The sequence below is a fragment of the Manis pentadactyla genome, chromosome 6 (assembly GCF_030020395.1).
Source record: "Manis pentadactyla isolate mManPen7 chromosome 6, mManPen7.hap1, whole genome shotgun sequence".
NCBI lineage: Eukaryota > Metazoa > Chordata > Mammalia > Pholidota > Manidae > Manis > Manis pentadactyla.
In genome coordinates, this window is record NC_080024.1 from 11,079,904 (window position 1) to 11,100,463 (window position 20,560).

A 20,560-nucleotide genomic window follows, 5' to 3' on the forward strand; every position below is an offset into this window, starting at 1 on the left:
AGTCCTTAGAGTCTAAAACATTAGTGTCCTCAGAGTCTAAAACATTAGCTAGCTGGCCCTTTACAGAAAAGGTTGCTGACTCCAGATTTAAGCTACAGTGGTTGTCAATTGGCCTGAGCTTCCACAGCGTATGGCTTCTTTAATACTTGTCTGCTGGTACCAGTGCAGCCTCCCCAGGCTGGCATGAGTGGTCTTAGTCTAAAGCAGGTCAAAGGCTTTAACAGGAAGTCTTTCTACCTATATACAAGTTATCTAAAAAAATGCCTTCTCCTCTTTAAGTCACATGGTATTAATTTTAGAGGAATGCCTATTCTTAGTCTTGCAGGGTTAGCATCATTCTTCCTGAATATGAGATGGGGTGGACTGTGGAGAATTATATATCTGAAATGACTTCCAACACTTAGCCAGCAGGATGGTCTCTTAGGCCAAGAATCAAGGGATCTGGGTCTAGGATGAATCTTACCATGTCTGAGAGACCACATACCAGTAATATAATATTTTTATGCCAGATTTATTTCCTTCCCTGGCTTTCTCTACCAACCCATCCAAACATGCTCCTTGGGCTATCCTTCCATCTAGCTTTCAGGCATGTTGGAAGCACAAGTACATGTGTCAACTACAATACAACAGCATAAACTATTATTACCTTCAGCTCTACAGAAGCAAACACTATAATTTAAAAATGTACATTAAAATATATTAAATGAAATGAAGTGCTTACCTGAACTATTAAAGTAGTATTGCTGTCCTGGATAACCACTATTAGAGGAAAAAATGCCTAAATAAGAAGGAAACAGACATTATAATTGGACCCATAAGGCTTTTCTCCCCAGCTTTACTGAAGTTTATTTTTTAGGAAGTGTACAACATGATGATTTAATATACATATCCATTGTGAAATGACCAGGGTCAAGCTGATTAACACATCCATCAACTCACATAGTTACCATTGTGTGTGGGCATGTGCGTGTGAACATTCAAGATTTATTCTTAGTAAATTTCAAGTATGCAATACTGTATTATTGATAACTATAGTCACCATGTTGTACATTAGATTCCCAGGGCTTATTCATCTTATAACTGGAAGTCAGTACCCTTTGACCAACATCTCCCTATTTCTCTCACCTCCCAGCCCTTGGATACCACTGTTCTCTCTGATTCCAGGAGTTTGGCTTTTTGGATTCCACATACAAGTGAGTTCATACAGTATTTGTCTTTGTCTGGCTTATTTCATTTAGCATAATGTCTTCCAGGTTCATCTACTTTGTCATAAATGGCAGGGTTTCTTTCCTTTTTATGGCTGAATAATATTCTAGCCACAATATTGGATTGTTTTCCTATCTTGGCTATTGTGAATAATGCTGCCATGAACACTGGGAGTACATATATCCCTTCAAGATACTGATTCATTTCCTTTGGATATATACTCAGAAGTGGCATTAATGGATCTTGTGTTGGTTCTGTTTTTAATTTTTTGAGGAAACTCCACACTGTTTTCCATAATGGTTGTACCAACTTACATTCCTACCAACAGTGTACAATGGTTCCCTTTTCTCCACCTACTTACCAAAATCCTCACCTCATCACTTGTTATTGCTTATCTTTTTGGTAATAGCCATCTTAACACTTCCTGATTTCAATCTCTATGATAAAGCTAAAGTATTCAAAAGAGTATTGTACTGGTGTGAAAACAGACATAATGACCAATGGAACAGAACAGCCAGGAGGTTTCAACTGCTAATCTTTCCAACAAGTAGGTGGTTCTTTAAAACAAAGTCAAGGTCATTTCAAATGATTTCTAATCAATTTTTAAACTCCCTTTTGATTGGGGCTTAGCCCTATAGAGAAAAGAATATGCAGGTGACAATGAAACCCTAACTCACACTCTCAGAAGTTACTTAAAAGGTCCTGTTGACCTAAGATAGTCTTTGCCTTCCAAGGTGCCAAGCTTGGGCTTTGAGGCATCTGTGCAAGTAGAGGTGACCTGGCTATAGAGAGAACTTGCCCCCAACAAGACTGTCAGGAGAACCACAGTTCTTACCCTTCCTAAGGGACTTTCCCTTTTCTTGTCCCTAGAAGAGCAGCAGGACAGTCAATTCAGCACTCTTAAGGAGAAACAGGCTCCCCTTCAGTGTGAGTTATCAGACACAGCCTGCACCTGCTTGGTTATTTCCCACAGATTTTGTGTTACCTCAATTCTCAGCTCACTCTAGAGCTTTCTCTGGCTCCATCCAAAAAAAAAGGGCAGTGAGATTGTAAATAGCACTGAATGGTTGTTTCAGCTTTTGGTGTTTACTTTTTCTATTGTATTATTTTGAAAATAGAATGATGTGAAAATAAGTCTCCATAGAAAATAGACAAGATTTTAAGAAGAGAAACTAAGAATTCAAATGCTATAATTGTGGGGAAAGTCCTCTTTATAAACAAAACACTTGCCTGAATTTTGTGGTATGTCTGCAGAAAGCTTTGCTAACCACTAAATCTTCAGATACACATAGAAAAATGAAACAAAACATTAAACTCCCAAGAATCATTTCTTTTCCTTTATCAGAACCAAGAGCATCAGGGCAGAAAAGCTCATTACTAGATTTCTATAATTTAGTTATATCAGAAATATAATAAAACTGGACATTTCCAATAAATGAAGCTCCTGCTGCCTCCTCCAAGAACAAACAGCAGAAACACAGAACTAAGCAAATGTAGGAAAATGGGAATCTGTTTAGATGCAGTGCAGTCTGTAAAAATCATCCAAAAGTGAACACAACCTGCTAATAAAGGCAATAGTGCAGTGCCTGGAAAGCTTTCTAATATCATGAATATTATATGGTTCTCGAGAATACCAGTCATCGGCACAAACTGTGAAAAAAAATTATTTATGGTTCAAGAAAAGGTAAAATAGTCTCAGCAGATTTCCCATGAATAAAAGATGAAATATTGGAACTCATATAGTCTATAAAACAAGTATTCACAAAATAGTTTCCTTGTAAGTCAAAACTGGTATAGCATTTTAAATTAAGATGTCTAAGAAATCAATATATTTCTAAATAAAATATAGTAATTTCATTGGTCACTAATTTGAAGCAGGAAAAAAGCAAAAAAAATTTTAAAAGCAGGAGCCATGCTTCAAGCAGTAACAGACTTGGTTTGCCCAGGCATGAATATATATATGTCTTACCCACCATGGACCTAGTGGTCATTCTTAATTTTGTAAAATACTGGCCCTGTATTTCAGGACAGATTTATTTTTCTTTTTAACTTTGTCTTACACATACATTAATTCATGGAATATTATAGAAGAATTTATTATTTTAAACCCACTTTAGATCTCTGCATTTTCAGGGAAATCGTGGTTTTGTGGAGCATTAATGCCAAGGGTACAAATGGATACCATTATTTGTGCCCTAAGAAAGCCTGAGGTTTAAAATTTGGATTTGCAGCCTTTTCTCTGCAGCAGTGTGAGGAACTGCACCAGCTGTTTCACCTCTTCATTTAAAAACAGCCTATCAGGTAATTCATAAGCTGAACCACAGAGAAACTTGGGGCTGCTTCCGTTCCTACCAAAATTAAGATGAACTTCAACTTGTTGTCATGCCAAAGGTATTTGTTCTGTACCTGCACATGCTTCCACAATTTTCTTCAGAGGCCCATGAGTGTACATCAGTCCAACAAGGATGCCGGCCATATGCCCAGCGAAGGAAGTCCTAGGAGAGAAGGGCACCCTTTGTGAATATGTGCTCTGTTGCTGATTAGGTACATTCTGTCTTCTCATTAGCCCAGTGCGTGTCAGTCAGTCACAGTCTGCAGGCTTTGTTCCACATTGCATCTTTTATGCTGAGTAGTATTCAATTCAGCCCAAAGAACAACATTTCCTACCTTAAAAACAAAAAGTACAATGAACAACCACCACCATGTGTTTAAAATGCAATATCCCCCTTTGACAGAGAAGTGGGCTGGTTCCTTCAGAGCAGTGGAAGCATTTTGTAAAGGCAACCCATTATATTTCGTCCAGTTTTTCTCTGCAGCTCTTATCACAAAGCATAAATGAAATCCACTTTCCCGGAATTAAATCTTGAACTACCCAGCCATTGTGAGGAGTGGTATCACAGTGGAGCAGGCTGCTCCATGTCTGTACACGACTGACTGACGGGTGAAGCAGAGAGCAAGAGAAACTCAGCAGAAGAGATTGAGATGTCCACTTGCTTCCTCTTAATGTCATGTTCATATATATCTTTCAGTTGCTCAGTGAAAAGAAACAAAAATGTTAACTTCAAGCTTGAAAGATGACTTGGGGCATTAAATTAGTTCCACTCTTCTTAAAATAGCATCTAAGACTGGCGGGTCACTTACAAATATGAATACAAGGTAAGCACCTGCTAAGTAATATTGAATGAGTGAAAGAACAGATGAAAGAAAATCTTCCAGCAGTCTCCTTTGCCCTAAAACAGAGAGTAAGTCACAGCTTTGCTAAGCTGTGAAACTCACCCATCTGCTTACACAATACTCAAGCCTACAGTCAAGGCCTTCTAACAGGTGGCCTTGCCCGTCCCTACCCTCTACCCTCATCACCCACTAAACCCATCACCCCATTCTATGCTAGGCCTCCCAAGTGATCATGGGTGACCACAAAGCTAAGCTGAACAGCACTCCTGTTATAAAAATCATGCCCCAGCCCCCTCTCCTTCTACTGCCCTCCCTCAAGGCCATTGCTCCTGCCTCTGTCAGGGCACACCTCCAGCCTGCTGGGTGGCGGTGTTTACATGTTGGCCTGTTTGTCTGTCTGTCTCTTACAAACTCTCTGGGGGCAGCAATTGTATCTTATTCATCTGTTATGCTTAAAAAAAAAAAAGGTCAAGTACATGAATACATTTCCATGGCTTAGGGAAGTGACCTCTCACTCCGGAAGGCTGGCATCTAAAAGTTATCAAGGATGTAAACTCCAAGAGCACGGTGAGTTCTGTGGTTCTCACACACGTATTAGGCATGCCTAGAGCTGTGCCTGGCACAGGACAGACACTCAAATATCTACTGAATGAATAATTCACGTGTCCCAGGATGGTCTCATCAAAAGCACCAGGGGCAGGTGAAAACCTCTACCCCAGACTGCTTGCTGAGCCAAGGCAGTGACGGAGCTGGCGTCCAGTCACCCGCCCCGGACACCTAGAATCAAAATGACACACCGCACCCGCCACAGGAGGCAAGCGACAGGGAAAAGGGCTGGGACACCACCAGCTAGACAGCTGCAAGTGACTCTCATTGTCACAGACTGAGACAGACTTGTCAGCTCTGAGGAAAGGAAAAGGCAATGGAACACTTCAGAGAAAAAGATGAAAGGAAGCCTTCTGCAGAAAGGAGGGTGCTGCTGCCTGCTCCCACTGGCCGGTTCCACCACCCTCCCGGCCATCCAAGCCCCTGCTCATGTCCACACCTGGGAAGTCAGGGTGTGCACCCCTGAGCACCGGTAGAATACACCCCCACACCTGTCTTTCCTGCAGGAGAGCTACTATCTTCATCAAATGTATCTACCTCACAGCACATGTAACCTGGTAATAGAAAAATGGTTCAGACACTTGGTTTCCCACTTTCAGGGAAGAATAGCATGAACTGTGCTTTTTTTAAGCTTTCCCCCCAAAAGTTAAGCTGGGCTTATTTTTATTTAATCCTATTCTCAAGGTAAATAAAACTCTCCAACTAGTTCTAGGAAAGGCAAAAAAAAGGGGTAGTTTGAGGGATACAGAGAAGAGGCCAGAATCTGCTTTTTAAAAATAGTCACCTCCATTTGATGGAAAAAGAATAAAATAACATCAGTACTTTTAAAATATTTAAAACCAATCTTTATGGTGAATTACATAGATATAAATAACATGGGAGAAAATTTCAATTTAATACTTCAACCTATTAAACAACCCATCTTGAATCTCATTTACAATTTAGAATACAGTACAGTTAAATGAAGTCTTATCTCTCTAAAGGGGTGTGCAGAAGTTTGAGTCAAAATCTAATTGTCCTAAACTCACTGGGGGTAACTAGCTAGGGGAGGCTGGCAGACCAGAGACCTTGCTGCAGTACCCTCCAACATTTCATATTTTCCACCAAAGTCCCATCTCAAAACTCCAGCTGCCCTTGTCATTTTATTTAAGCTCTACAGGTGTTCTTTCTTAAATTAAAAATAAGAGATTAGGATCTTATTCAATCAAAACTGAGAATTTCTCAACATTGTAAAAAAAAAGGGGGTGAGATTCCACCAATGATAAAGGAAATACATGCTCATTTTAAGGGGGATGTTAGCTTTCTCCATGCCATGGTAACCGCTTGACAGACCACCTCCCTTTGCTAAGAGATGCTTGGGTCCTGAGAGAGGAAATGGACTGGGGGAGGGGCGGGCTGCTCCATCCCTGTCCTGGAAGGTAGGGGTGCGGGGTGCTGTGGAGCCACAGGGCTTTGGGGGAAGAAGACACATCTGGGTGTGTGATAGGTGGCTGGGATCTACTTTCAAATAAAACAGCTTTAGAAACAGGTTGTGTTATTATGACCATAATTATACAAACTAAGCAGACGTTTTGATGTTTGTGGTATCCGAGGAAGCCCCCTGGAAGGTGTGTCCTCTAATCGCCTCTTAGTTATTATGCCTGTTGGCTGACGCCCCGCGCAGCGGGCGGGGAAAACCCTGCTCTTTGAACAGCTTCTGGCCCTGACTAGGCTGTAGGCTAGGACTTAGGATTTGGTGACAGCCTGCCACCCTTTATGCTAATGCAAAGTAATTCCTCAGGGACAGGTCATACACCCATGACCACACCAGTGCAGCAAACAGCCTGACACTAGCACTCAATAAATAACTACTGAAGGAGTGCAGAAGTGGAGATAAAAATCACACAGAGATTGCACAATTTCTAACATACATTAAAAATACAAGTTATTCACGGTCACCAGTTAATAGTTGTTTCAGTATCAAAACTCACAGGGAGAGAGAATGATCAACACAACTCTCCTCTCCTGCAAACACACACCTTTAGACAATGTTACACAAAACGTTCTCAACTAATAAGCTGACAGCACTAAATCCATTATTATACCCTAAAATTGGTCACTTAGAAGCTTTATTTCTTCTGATGGCTCAATAGTGACTCCCTTCGGAAAATCCTAACAGCTATCATCAAATCCTGACTGTGATGTGAGATTCAGCCACAGGGGTCAGACACATCGCTGCCGTGTACAGCCACACAGGTTATGCACTGTACAGACAACAAATGAGAAGAAATATACTTCATTTGGGGTCTCAACAGTTCTAAAAACTAACCAACAGATCCAATATTCAAATTCAGATCACCACAGATCAACTTCAGACCAAGTTAAGTACCAATATGATTTCATTTTAATAGGGGACAATATCTTAATCTTAAACTTGCTTAGGTTCTAAGCCCCTTTATATGTCTGATGAAAGCCACGAATATTATCTGTAGAAATACCACACATACATCAAATAAGTCACCTATAATTTTAAAGAAGTTCAGAGATGGCTTGAATTCTACCCCCAGACCGCTCATTAAAAACCCTTGCCTGAAATGAAAATAAGCCATCACAGGCAGAAGAGTTTCAGACATCAGCCCAAGTCTGAACAGCTACACACTCAATTGGAAAACCATTTGTTTGTGCTCAACTCCTTACACAGAGGCAGCCGTTTATTTTATTACATTTATTAATGTGCTATTTCTTTGTTGTACCATTGCTCTGTAATGGTGTACCCTGCTTCTACATTCAGTTTCCTTCCCGCTAAAATTCAGCTTTTAGTAATTCTTTCAGTTAGAGTCTGAGGGTAACAAATTCTACTGCCCTTTGTGGTCTGAAAGGCCTTCCTTTCAGCTTCCTATTTGATGGTAGTTATAGGACCCACCACTGCCGCGAAGAAATGTCAGTCATTCTTGCCCATAACCTGCCTTTTCTCTCAGCTTCTAAGACCTTCTATTTTAGGTATTATTTTTCCGTTTAACATTCTAGTTGTTGATTTATTTGTCCTCCTTGAGATTTGCTGTACTTTTTCAGTATGAGAATTCATGTCTTTCTACAATTCTGGAAAATCCTTAGCCATTATTTTTTGTCCTATGGACCTCTAACTATGCACACATGCTTATTTCCTGATACAGAATGGGGGCTCAATACATGTTTTGTAGAAAACAAATTAAAAAAAGATGAGAAGTTAAAACGATGTTGGTATACATTACTTATAATGGGTAGTGATGATAGAATAGTAATTTCAGAGCAAGACAGATTAAGATATTACTGTGGGTTATATGTCAATTATATTTCAATAAAGCTGGAGAAAAGATACTGTGGATTTCAGTTACACCAATAATATGCAGATATTATTAACACCAACACAGTGTTCTTTCGTATCACATCAGCATAAAGTGATTCTCACTCCTTTAAGAGGCTATTTGTAAGGTTGAGCTAAGTGGTTATGCAAAATGCCCCTGCTCTTCTGTGCCACTGCTAAAGAATCAAAAGCTAAAGCTGTGATTGGGAGCTGTGATAAGCTATAAAGGTCCTCCTCTACTAAACCGCAAATTCTTTCCACAGTTGAAGAGGTTGCCCTCTCAGGTATAGCTCACAAAGCAGAAATGTTTTACTCTAAGACATAATTTCATGGTATGCAAAGCAAATGACCTCATTAAGGATGCTACTCCATGGAGACACAGTATGGGACAAGGTAGGAGAACAACGTAAGGTAAAGAGGCAGTCAGCTTAAAGTGGCCCACTGTACTGTAGGTTCCATAATTTCCTCCTGTAAAGGTAGTTAATACCAGACAGGGACTGAAATGATCAGAAGTTCTGGGGTTTGGGGATCTTGATAAATGGTCTCAGATTGGCAGTACAGTAAGATAGAGTAAGACTTTTTCAGGTTTTTGAATGTAACTGCCACTAGGAAAGATCTTGAAAGAATTGCTTCTTCCCAAGATAAACTGTTCTTAAACTGTCTGGTTTCTGTCCTTGATGCTTTCTTCAACCACTGTACCAGCAGGTGTCTTTGGTGATGGCAATTTGGGAGGGACCTGGTGTATCTGTTCACTCTATCATACCTCCAGGTGCACCCCCAGCCGCCTTTGGCTGCAGAAATAAAAACTAGCCACTTTCCAACATCATACCCTCCATAGGGTATAGCAAGCTATCTTGGCGATGCAATCTCTAATATTCATTTTTGTTTATTAAATGTGGCACCAACCTCAGGCATAGTGCTGGCAGCTGACCACAGACGGTTACCTGAGTCACAGACAAACACAATCTGGACAAAACAAGGGTACTATAAATGAAGAAGAAGCCTCTTTTATGAAGGAGCATCCAAGATAATAGATGATGTCTAGCAATTCTTTGGCCCTCAATTCCACTTTTCTCAGCCTGGCAGCAAGATTAGCCCATAAGCTGGTTCAAGGAGGTAGGAGCATTCACCCACTCATCATGTGTTTACTGACTACTCATAAACAAGATAAACACAGTCTGGTCGCTGCCTCACTGGGCTTACACTCTAGTAGGGGAAACATTCACACACACCTGCAAATTGTGTTAAGTGTTAAGGAAGGGAGTCTATTTTCCCTAGAATGGGTGTGAAATGGCTTCTTAAATGGCATTTGAAGTGACATCCATGGGATTTGGAGCTAGCTCTGCCCACAGGGGAGGACATGAGCATCTGGTGGGGAAAAGCACATATATGTAAGAGCTGTGCTGAAGGGGAGAACTTGGTGTCTTAGACACACTGAGGTGGCTATTAGGCAGCTAGTGTAAGGACAGGGAGGACAGCGTGACATGAATTTGGGAAGACAAGTGAAAGTCAGATCCTGTTGGCCTTACATGTTATGGGGAGGAATCTGGGTTGCTTCCTAAGTACACTGGGAGGCCACTGGAGAATTCTAAATGGGAGAATTTTTAAGAGTGATCTATTCTGTCTCCTGAGAGTACAGACTCTAGACAGGCAAGAATGGCCAGTGTAAGCAGACCGGTGGGGAGGCTGATGTAAGCACAGATGAAAAATGAGCTTGGAAGAGGGTGGTGGCATAGAGGTGGAGAGAAGAGAATGGCTTGTGGTCTATTTGGTGGCAAAGATAAAAGGACTTGCTGATGGATTCAGCTGGAGGTGGGGGAAAGGGAGAAGTCTAGGCTTCTGGCTTGTACAATGAGATGGATGATGGAACCATTTTCTGAGATACAGGAGACTGGGAAAAGAGTAGGTGGAGAAGAAATCAAGATCTCAGGGCTGCTATGTTTACTTAGAGATGACTGCAAGATAGTTAGAGATATCTAGTACAGTATTCAGCAGGTAGCCTGTACCAGGTTGGAAACTGAGAGGAAGAATGATCCAAATATTGCTCCCATATATCATTTTGTTTGACTCCTAGAATATTTCTGTACAATATGACTATAATATCTTTATATAATGCATAACACATTATGTCCATATATCTAAAAATGAGATTTTCAGGAAATACATAAAAATAGTCACAGATAATTCTAGAAGGGTAACATCACCCTTTATATTTTCCAAACTTCTTATAATAGAGTTTTAGTAATTATGTTTTTTAAATATAAAGGGAACAGAAACTGAGCAAGGCTCTCATTTAAAGAACAGTATTTCTCTCATCAATATGGTAGATAAATCTAAATATTTTTGTTGTTTGGGGATAACTTGTTAAGAATGCTCTCCCCCACTTGGCACATGCAAGAGTTTTTAAATAGCATCCCAGATGAAAATCATAATCACTAGCTTTGTAGTATTACTAGGTTTCTTCAGAGTCTGTGTTGGTATTCAAATTTCCTCAAAACAAAATGTAAGTCAGTATCATTAAATAAAAGCAACATTACATAAAATAAATAAAAGCAAGAGGTAAATGAAGTTACATGCAAAATAAATGAACAAGAATCTTCCCAAACACATTTTCATTGAGGCACAGATGTTAAAGAGTCAGGGCAGTTCTGTGAGGCTTGTGTTCTTTGCCTCAGCAGACACTTCACGGAACGAAGCCATCCTAGAGTTCCCTTTCCTGTCTCTTTCATATTCACTGTTTGAGTGGATTCCATTTGCCAAAAATCTCTCCGTCTGCTTTGCACTGTCCCATGCCCACTCCAGACTTGGATAGTCTAGGAAGGGGTTAAGGGCACTGGTTCTAGAGTTAGACCACCCAGGAGTGGATCCTGGGTCTGACACCTTCCGAATCAATGGGGACCTTCACTAGCTCTCCCACAACCGATGCCTTAGCTCCAACCTCTTTCTGGCTTAGTCAGCCTTGCCCCCTGTGCCAGCCCCTTTTCACCACTGTGACAAGCGTGTACTATCAACAAGCAAGGCTGATCCTAATCTATAAACCCCTTGGTAGCTCCCCAGTGTTTCTACAATAAAATACACGCAAGGCTTGTTACCTCCTTCGTGCATGTCTGCCTGCCTCTTAGCCCTCTCTCTCTTGCCTGCCCCCAGCCCTGCCCCACACCTAGCTTGAGCCCTTTGCCCAAGTCATGCTTCCACCCTTCACGCCTCTGTATGCGCTGCTCCCTTTTCCCTCCCCTTCACCCACCTAAGCCCTAGGCAAACAGCCCTCTTGCGCACACTTGGCCAGAGCTTTCCCTCGGGACAGGGCATGGGCTGCCCCTCGGACCCCTGCAGCACCCTCGGCACTCGTCTGGCATCCGCGACTCTCCTCTGCTGGTTTGTCTGCCATCACCCTGCTGCTTCATTTTGCGGCTTGCAACCCTATCGCATCCAAGGCCTCTTAAACCCAAATATTTTGTAATGCTCCCTCTATCTTCTTGAAATGGAATTTATAAACAACACTTTTATACACACACTTTTAAAAACATAGACACATACACACATACAATGTCAACATAACACCCTTGCTGTAAAATAAGAAAAAAAATTTAAGAAGTACCATAATAAAGTACGAATTATAAATGCTGAAACACACACACACCAGAAGACATGAAACGGTCTTTTGCTGGAACCTGTGTATGGAATCTGCATGAAGGTGAGAATAACACACAGGCAGATACAGATGAGCTTTCTGTGACTCACACCACATGCAGGGTTCCATTGGTGACATGGATTTTTATGGGAGGGTAAATAACTTTGGACTCCAAATAAAGCAAAGTACAACTTTCCCTTAAGTTACATTTACAATCCAATCTACAATTTTCCTGGAAAGATCACTGTCTATTAAATCCATGCCAAAAAATACTGTAGTGTTTATATGAAAAACATAATTAGGTTTTAGGCTCAGATAATGACAAACAGATTTTTCACCTGCACCAATGTCCTTCCAACAGATCTGGAGAGAGGGAAGGTGTGCAGGGCCATTTTTGTGTTAGGGGACTGTCCTGCACACTGCAGGCCAGTTAGTGCCTCTAGCCCCTGCACACCGAATGCCAATATGCATCCCTGCTAATCATTACAATAGCTAAAAACAACTCTGCAGATTTCCAAAATCCTTCCTAGAGACCCAGCCACCTACCCCAGTGGGAAACCACTGGTTTAGCATATAGCAAATGCTTCTTAAATGTTGTTGAATTAATGACCTTTAATCATTAGGCCTCCAAAATGTTTCTTTTCCAAGTACTTCTCATGTGACTACACTATGCACAAATTCCAAGGATTCCAAGTAAATCTACAACATACTGAACTGATAGATAGGCAAGAAAACTTCCCACCACAACTGAAAGGCACATGGGGAGTTCGAATATTTGAAAGAGACCATGATCACTTCCACATTGCCTTGTGGTGGGATAAATGCAACTTGGCACGTGAAAAACACTCTGCCATCTGCTCTTACTATAGACAGAAATATTCCAGAATACTACATGAATGATTATTTGCATATCACCTCCAGAAAGTAAACATAAAATGAAAGAGAAGTTGGATTGTGTATAGCCTGATTTTAATAGGTGCTACTGTTATGAAGTATTTCTGTTATAGATATTTCTGTGAGCTTAGCCTTTTGGAAATATTTTAAGAAGCAGTGTATTAACTGGAAACTCCATGGCCAGATGGTAGGCTGGGCTCTCCGAGGTTACAGGGAGAAAGTGGTTTAGGTGACCTCAGTGAATGGGAGTTCATCATGGGGATACAAAAGGAAGAAAGGGCAGCAGAGAAGTCTCAACTGTGAACTGTGGAAATGACTTCTATGCTTTCCTTGTACACACCATAACGTAAGCAAAGAGACGGCCCTTGCCAGGGTTAGTTCTGATGCACGGCCCCAACCTTGCTGTGCATTAGCATCTTTTTTAAAGAGATGTTAAAAGTTACAGCTCCCTGGACTCCACTTCTAGAAATTCGGCAAAATTGCTCTGGAGTGGGACTCTGCCATGGTTTTGTTGTTTGGTTAATATTTTGGTTTTATTGTTTTTGATTCCCCAGGTGATTTTAATGTGGTTGAGGTTGAGGATCATTGATCTTAAGCCAAAGTTCAAGTTCTAATGGTGAGATTGCAGCTGCCATAGTAGGTCAGTAAGAAAAACACTGTGAGTGTAGGCAAGACTCTTCACCCTACAAACTCTTCACCTTCCCAAGACTCTTCACCTTCTTGGGAAACAGGCCTTAATATATTCTACTATAATGCTGCAAGGGGTAAGTACAGCTTTGAAAATTCATGCAAGGAAACATATGAACTCACTTCAGAAGGTTTACAAGTTCTCTCAACTTATAAAAAGCTGAGAATTTAGCTGATGTACCCACGTATCAGAGAAATTTATATATGCATGGTCAAAGACGACAACAGTACAGAGTTAAGGTAATTCCTAAATCCTTAGACCCAACACACGGACCGGGAGACAAAACTGGATCCATAAAGTCAGCCTCTAATTTCAGAAAAATTAAATTCTACTTGCAGTTAAATCTGGTCTGCATCAAAATTCGGACTGTGAATGCCCCACCCCCTATATGACTCAGAGACCCGGAGTCCACCGACGTCACACACTGCTTCTGCAGCAGCTCTGCAGATATGCCTGTAAGGCACAGTTGTCATTAAACAAAAACACAGAACCGCCAGGCACACAGTACTGACAACTGCCCATTAGGGGGAATCTGCAAGGCGGCCTGCTAGGCTGAGTGTCTGTGGACAAAAGTAACCCTAGTGAAGCCATGAGACCTATATGGGCTCATCTCAGCTCTGTCACAAATAAACACAGTCCCACCTCCAGTGGAGGCCCAGGAGGGTCAGGTATTCCCTCCTCTCCCTTCATGGCAGCAAGAGCACAGGCATAGAACCTCTGGCCAAGGAAATGCACCTCCTAGCTAATCTTCAGAATCTAGTGATGAGAGTCCAATGAAGCAATGGCCAGTGGCATCAAGTGTTCACCAAGTTCTCACAGGTTTTCCAGCCCAGTACTTGAGGATTCTCACAATTCCAGAAGCTGATATCTTTCCGATAAGTCCTTTTGCAGTTAAGTTTGACAGAGTTGATTTCTATTGCTTTCACCAAGAACCTTGTCCGTAGGGTACAAGTACATACATGGATGCTGACGAGGTAAGCAGCTCTATTTTCTCTAGAACTGCTAACCCTAGGATGATGTAAGACAGGAGTTGTTGTCAGCTTATCACCATGTGGGGAGAGCTTTGTGAGAACGAAGGTGTTGTGGGCAGATTCCATGATGGATGACCATTCCTGATATTCTTGCCCTTCATGATCCCTTCTCCCTGAACATGACTGTGACCTGTGCCTTGCTGCTAACTAACAGAACACAGCACGCCACTTCACAACTATGTAACGTAAGATTATAAGTTCTGCCTCGTTAGCAGACTGTTCCTCGCTGGCTTTGATGAGGGAAGCTGCCATACTGTGAGCTGCCCCATGGAGAGAGACAAGTGGCAAGGAACTGAGGATGCCTCAGCAGACAGCTGATAGTCCAACACCAATAAGCAACTCAGTTCTTTAAAAACTCACGAGTTTGGAAGCAGACCCTCTCCAATCAAGCCTTCAGGTAAGACTTTGATGCTGACTTTCACCTTGGTTGCAGTATTGTGAGACAGCCTGAAACCAAAGATACAGATGAGCTACACCTGGCCTTCTGACCCACAAACTCCATGAGGTAATATGGGTTGTTTTAAGTCACTACGTTTGATATAATTTGTTACACAGCAATAGGTGACTAATATAACAGCTAACACAGAAAAAGAAAAAAAAAGGAGAGAGAGAGAGCAACAGAGCCATGACATGGAGCCAGCATCCTAATGCTTTGCTTGGGTCCCTGAAGCCGACATCTGAAGTCTCTGAAACCCTGAAATGCACCACCAGAAGTTTTAATTATGTGAGCCACTAAAGGTCCTTTTTTTGATCAAGTTAGTTTATCCTGTAGCCAAAAGAATATCAACTAAGTATCTGAAGATGACAGAGGCAATGTATAACCAACAGATCTCAGTTTCAAACATTTCAAAGTCTCAAAGAGAACTCTGCTATACACTATTCCAGATCCAACATAGGCCAAGACTCTAGGTGGAATGGTGGACTTGACAATTCTAATAAAAGAGTCAAAAAGGAATGTCATCACATTGAGGAAATATTAATGCAGATGTTCAAGTCACTGAGTTAATTCCCAGAACATACATCCTGGTATTAGATACATGTGTAAGAGAGAAAATAGTATAACAATTAAAAGAGAAAATACATATAAAAGTGTTCCATATAATGCCTGACACATTGTAGGTGCTGGAATGTGAGTCAAAATCCAAACACCTCACTTCTTTTACCTGAGAAACACTATTTTTAAGTACCTATTTACTATCTCTATTAAAAAACTCTGAAATCCGTAATTTATTCAGTAGGTTGTTAGCAAATATTTCCAAGGGGATTGCAAGACTTAATGTACTTCTGAAAGACTTCGATATGCTCTGACTGGCTTGAGCTCCTTCAGCCATTCTTCTTGTACCCACAGAAGACAACTCAGGGTGCACTGATGTGGTGGCAGTTCTTCCAAGGAGCCTGACATTGATTTCTGGACTTTCCCTGTTACCTTTTTATTCCTCCCAACAAGCCCATGAGACAGATACTATTATCAGTTCCATTTAACAGATGAGGAATGGAGCCTTAAAGAAGTAAAACCAAGGGTCAGAGTCATGAAGTGGAGAGCTAGGAGAAAGTGAGCGTGATACTCAATAAACATGTGCTGAAAGAATTCAGTAACAAATCCATGCCCAGTACTCCCTCTGAAGGGTTCACCTTCTGCCTGTCTTTGCTCAGCCTCTGTGCACCTGGGAAAATGTAATTAGGATGTATAATCTGCAATGAGGAACATGAGAACAAGACCCCAATGGTATGATTAGGAGTCATATAAATGTTCATGTAACACAAGTCTAAAATATAATGGATCCTGTTCTGACCCACCAACACTTCCAAAAATGAAGTATTGAAATGTAATCAATTTCAAAAATGAAATAATCTACTCTGATTTCTAATATGCATTCTCAACAACCTTTTCCAAAAAACAATGTGTGCCTGAATGTATTAACTACATTGTTTTTCATGTGAAACCTTCATAAGAGTGTATATTAATAATACCTTAAAATATATATATATAAAAAAAAAGAAAAAAAAAACAATGTGTACCTTCTTCAAATCTACTAGAAAATCTGTTCCACTAGGTAAATTTAATCTTCTTTACTATTTTCTAAGATCTTATTGCTGCCTGTTCCCCATCCGATCTTTTTACTGTGGATTCTGATCTGAGCCTTAGAAAGCTCAGCTGACACTAACATGCAAACATCTATGAAATTCAGATTAAAAAAAAGGATCTGGAGCCATCATTAAAAATGAAGATCTCTGAGGAGGATCTGAGAATACTAGGGAGCCCAGGGAGAACGCCTCTCATAGATGGGCAGTCTGCTGCTACCTCAGTGGGGAACAAGGGCTCTGATGACTCTTTTCAGACTGAATACACAGAACAAGTCAGTCCTGCAGCATCAGAAGTACTACTGCAAACAACACGTGTTAAACAGTGTAATCAGCATGCTCAACACAATTGACAGCAATCACAGGCAGTGTACTCAGAGGCACTGAAGGGGAATCTATGAATTTTAAATGAACTTTTACCATTTCTAAGGGCAAATCTTTAAAATTACTGCTGCAACGCAAAAAGCTTTAAACTTAACGTTCCAAGACAAGGGTTTTTAACATCCTGTGTCTTTCGACAACCCTCCAATTGTTGTGGCTGTGACCTCACTCACTTCCCAGTCTCTGCAAATACACCTTAAATCTTTTGTCATGGAAGTTATCTAATTCCAAATTCAGAGATTCTCAGGTTAGAGATTTGAAAACTCCAGAATATGACTAAGACCACTATTATTAGTGTAAAACACCTGATTACTGAGGAAAACAAAACCAAATAACAGTCATAAGAACGATAATGATGAAGAACATTTTTCGGCTTTCAGAAAAGGCACGATTCTTCATTGGCAAGAAGAACTGCACACAGTACTGTGCATCCGAACTGGCCTTTTCACATGAACAACTTTTCCTTTGGCATTCCTTAAAATAAGCAACTGGGGAAAGGAGATCAGGGGAGAGATGAAAGTCATGAGTAAGGTGTCAATGAGAAATGTGGCCAGGCCTCATAATAACCTAGGATTCTTGCTTTTTCACTCCCACTTAGACTCTTAAATGAGGGAGGAGACTTTAAATACTGTGCAGTGTGGCTCATCAACCAACTGGCTAGATGGGCAAGCTCTGAGGAATCTAACACTTACTCTAAGTGAACTCTCTTCCTGTCTACTCTATCCTCTTTTCTCCTTCAGCAGCACATAGGAGGGAAGAAAAGAAAAGGAGGCTTCCAGGAGTCACCAAGTTAGGTAAGGCTTGCTGTCAGAAACCAATTTCAGTATAAGTTCACATGTAGTGCCTATGTTGAAATGACATTAAGGTGATTCTCTAATGAGAAAATGCAAAAAAAACCCAAACAAACACATTAGTAATAGCAAATTTCCATCAACACTACACTGGTTATTAGTAAAAAGAGGCACCGGATAGTACTCATTTTTAATTCATAGACTCTACTTGTATATTCAGTACAAAAGAGCATTGCAAGTTTGTAAAGTCATTTTTCTGCTGCCTGCATAGTACTGAATTATTTAAAACTCGTTTGAAAAATACACACACACACCTGACAGTTTTTAAAATACCATTTGACAACAGCATTTTCAACATCTATAAAAATATGTGCTAGAAAAGCAGATTCTGTACACACTGTCTTTCATTAGCAAGTCCTAAAGTATTTTTGCCCACTGGAGCATCACACTTCATGAAATCACTGAGAAGTAGGAGGAAATGTGACCCTTTGTTCAAAGTTCAAATTCATTGGTATATATCATACAATGAATTTATACCCCTCTCAAAGCAAAATCAACTGGTTCATCACAATATCAGTTATGCTGGGAAAACCTCCCTCAAAGGTACAGGATTGTAAGTTCTGTATGAACTGACACTCTGTTCTCTAGGCAGCAACTCACAGAATAAACTCCATGACTTTTGATGCAATAGTGATGCAGCAGCTGGAGTCCATCAGAGAAACTCAAAAGACTTTTTAAAAATTACACATTAAACATTGTTTGGATCACAAAACTCCATAATGTTTTCTTTTAAAAGAAAATTTGGTTTTAATAATATCAGTCCAAAACTTTAACAGAAATGATGATCTCTTATAACAGAAAAAGATATCCTCCTTGAAATATACATCCTTCTAGAAGTTTATCTACCTTGTTCTATATCTATACTTACCTCTCCTTTTTATATCTACTGTTTTAAGTTTTCTAATTTTCTTAATTTGATCTGACACAGGTGCATTGCCTACTTGATTTGTCTTTTTAAAGATGTGGCTTTTCAATTACAATTCTTTTTTTCCTTAGGTTCCTTTTTTCCCCTTAAATTTAGCTTTTATCATTATCAACTCCATCTTTCTGTAATCTTTCATTTATTTTTTCCTTTTCTAGCTTCTTAAACTGAGGGCTTAAGTTACTTACTTGCAAACTTTCTTGCTATATTATAAAAAGCATGTGTTTGCTGTAGCCCACAGGTTTGACAGGAAGTGTTATCACTGCTCATTTCTAAAGTCTTTTTAAAAATTCTCTTAATCACGGAGTTATTTAAATTTCCAAGTGATTATGATTATTCAGACTGTGTTTTCCTTTGGCTCATACTTAGATTTTTAAGTCATAAATTATTACTCTGTGATCAGAGAATACTGCCTATGAGACCTCTGTATTTTTAGAGGTGTGCCTTTGTAGCCTAGAACATCGTCCCTGTGTAACTCACACAGGGACACTGGTCCTTGCGTGGAAGGGGCAGGGCCCATGAGGCCATGCACTGATGGCATGGGGAACTTCAACAATTCTAGTCCAGTTGTCGATACATCTGCTCAACTCTTCTGAATGCTCACGTTTCCCTTTTCTCATTTGAATTCCAGACTGTGCCTTCTAGCTCCACACTCAGATTTTGGATGTGATTTCTGACTACCCACTCTCATCTTCTGGACTTGGGTCAATAATTCACCTATTCACATTTTGTCTTTTATCTACCATTGGGCCAGCCACCCCAAACTCTGGCTTTATTCAACAAACATACATATATTGAGTAACTATGATGTGCCAAGAACTGTTTTAGACACTGACAATAACCAGGACAGACAGGTGACATCCCAGCCCTCCCTGAGCTTTGGAGAGACAAGGAAGTCAAGATTTGTGAAAATGTTAAAATATTTGTAAAAATATTTTAGCATTTATATTTTAATAACTCAGTTTTCCAACTGTAAATAAAATATGCTCACTACAGAGAACTCAGGAAAAAAAAGATAAAGAAAAACATGATAAATAATTCTATAACCTTGAGTTAACCACTAACACTATTTTTTAGGTGTTTCTAGTTGTTTTTATGAGTATTCTTAGTTTGGGAAAAAAAATTGAAATCACATTATATAAAATACTGTTTTAAAGGCTGTGGAATATTCCATGGCACAATAATTTACCTACTTGGACATTTAAGTGGTTTCCAATTTTCTAATACTTTATGACAATAATTATATTTAGGTCAATCCTTTTCTATATATCTGGTTATTTATAATTTGGGCAGGTTCCTCAAAAGATAATTACTGTCTATCTGTAAATAAATAGTATAAACTTTTTACAGTTGTTGATACAAATCATCAAATTACTTGTCAGAAAGTTTGTGCTAGCATGCAGTCCCAGTGGAAGTTTACATAAACTCCCACTTCACCAAACCCTCAATGATGGGGATAATATTTTAATCTTGTTATTTTAATGAATAAAATAGCTTATTATTTTAATTTTCTCTTACTTGGTTAATAGTAAATTATCATGTTATACATTTATTAGCTCCTGATTTTTTTTTGTAAATAGTCTACTGATGGACTTTTCTGATTTATCTGTCAGTATTTTCTTGCAGTTAGTATTGTTCTTCGCAAAGAAATGACCCTCGTTTTCCTGATTTATTTTTTTGCCATTGTTTTAATTTATAGTGTATTTGGATCTGGAAAAAAATTGTTGCTTTTGCCTTCATTTATAGTTATGTCCATCGCTTTCATGCTTAGA

The 20,560-nt window shown here is 39.9% G+C and overlaps 1 protein-coding gene across 7 annotated transcripts in view; it reads right to left on the reverse strand.

The window, feature by feature from the left end:
• The window catches only part of RHBDD1 (rhomboid domain containing 1), a 118,507-nt gene that overhangs the window by 57,333 nt on the left and 40,614 nt on the right, over nt 1-20,560 (reverse strand). For all 7 annotated transcript variants that reach the window (XM_036913572.2, XM_036913563.2, XM_036913517.2 and 4 more), the window contains 2 exons: nt 3,613-3,701; nt 722-778 (listed from right to left, as the gene is read on the reverse strand). In XM_036913572.2, coding sequence (XP_036769467.2) covers nt 722-778; nt 3,613-3,701 — 146 coding nt within the window. The remainder of the gene's footprint in view (nt 1-721; nt 779-3,612; nt 3,702-20,560) is intronic.